This window comes from Culex pipiens, chromosome 3 (genome assembly GCF_016801865.2).
Source record: "Culex pipiens pallens isolate TS chromosome 3, TS_CPP_V2, whole genome shotgun sequence".
Taxonomy (NCBI): domain Eukaryota; kingdom Metazoa; phylum Arthropoda; class Insecta; order Diptera; family Culicidae; genus Culex; species Culex pipiens.
The window spans coordinates 89,008,834-89,010,552 of NC_068939.1; the positions used below are offsets into that span (position 1 = coordinate 89,008,834).

A 1,719-nucleotide genomic window follows, 5' to 3' on the forward strand; every position below is an offset into this window, starting at 1 on the left:
ACAATTGGACTTAATTTATATTGTTCCAGAGGATTTCTTACCACCAACATCAATATGAGCCGCCAATCGAACGAAGTCGATGAGCTATTCGATGTGAAGAATTCCTTCTACATCGGCAACTATCAGCACTGCATCAATGAGGCGAACAAGATTGGGGTGAGTCAAAACACCATCAGTTCATGTTTAAGTCGGTTCCAATACGGGTTGTGATTAATTTACAGAAACCATCGCTCGAGAAGGACGTCTTCCTGTACCGGGCTTACATCGCGCAGCACAAGTACCGAGTCGTGCTGGACGAGATCAAGCCCAGCAATGACACTCCGCTTCTGGCGCTGCGCCACCTAGCCGAGTACTTGTCCAACCGGTCCCGCAAGGAAGCCATCGTGAGCTTGTTCGACGACAAGTTCAAGCAGGACATCAACTCGCTGGACGTGATCTGGATCATCGTTGGTTCCATCATCTACTGCAACGAGGGCACTTATGAGACGGCATTGAAGTGAGTCTTTGATTGCTTTACTTAGAGTCAATCGATGAACGAGTTTGCTTTTTCAGGATTCTCCACGGAAACTTCAACCTGGAGTGTTTGTCGCTGCAGCTGCAATGTTTGCTGAACATGTCGCGGGTTGATCTGGCCAAGCAGGTGCTGGCAACGATGCAGGAGAAGGACGATGACGCCACGTTGACGCAGCTTTCGCAGGCCTGGCTGAACATCCAGCTGGGCGGTGAGAAGCTCCAGGATGCCTTCTTCATCTTCCAGGACTTTTGCGACAAGTTTTCACCCTCGCTGCTGCTGTTGAACGGCCAGGCCGTGTGCTACATCGGTCAGCAAAAGTACGACGACGCGGAGAACGTGCTGCGGGAGTGTTTGAACCGTGACCCGAACAACTACGACACGCTGATCAACCTGCTGGCGCTTTCGCAGCAGAAGGAGAAGAACAACAGTCTTTTCAACCGGTATCTGTCGCAGGTGCTGGACGAGCACAAGGACAGTGCCCTGGTAGCCACCTACAACAAGAAACAGTCCGAGTTTGACCGGCTGGTGATGCAATACGGGCCGTCGAACAGCACCGATGCTCAGGATATTGTCGTTTGAATGAGTGTAGTCTTATAAAGAGCTTGATGTATTGATTTTTAAAATGTAAGGTACTTGAACTAAAACAATGATAACAACATGTAGGAATTAACGTTTGTTTATTTTACAAAAAGAAAAGTAATCTTAAATCGCCTACCAAACAATTCTTCGAACTATTATCATCTCTCATCATCCAGAGCTAGTTTCTCCAAATCTGAGATCCATGTATGTATCGCTTATGCATCTGAACCACCGCCAAACTACAGTCGACAATTTCATCAATAACAACAGAATTTTTTTTGAAAACATAACTCTTTTAATTTTATCCTGAAGGGTCCTGAAGATTCACGTCTTCAAAGGATCCAATATTTACCCACAAACCTTAAAAAAACACATTGTTTTGAATTGAATTGCAATTCATTATAATAATAAAACTTCCTTCTTATTTTACGGACGTAGTCAACAAGCGGTGGGCCCACACAAGAGAATCCTATTGGATGGAAAGAGTCCACTTGCGAGATGTTGGCTACCCGTTGCCGACGTGAGGTGTTAGAAGCGTTATCCTCGCGTTGGCGTTACTATTTGCTCGTTCGGAACAAACTACATCAAATTCTTGTTGGATTCGTTGCTATTCCATAGATTGGTAG

General features: G+C 45.7%; 1 protein-coding gene across 1 annotated transcript in view; it reads left to right on the forward strand.

The window, feature by feature from the left end:
- The window catches only part of LOC120431867 (coatomer subunit epsilon-like), a 379,780-nt gene extending 378,604 nt beyond the window's left edge, over window positions 1–1,176 (forward strand). The window contains exons 2-4 of the mRNA XM_052710931.1: window positions 29–156; window positions 222–496; window positions 553–1,176. Of these exons, the coding sequence (XP_052566891.1) occupies window positions 55–156; window positions 222–496; window positions 553–1,093 (918 nt within the window). The 5' untranslated portion in view covers window positions 29–54 and the 3' untranslated portion in view covers window positions 1,094–1,176. The remainder of the gene's footprint in view (window positions 1–28; window positions 157–221; window positions 497–552) is intronic.
- The last annotated feature ends 543 nt before the right edge of the window (window positions 1,177–1,719 follow it).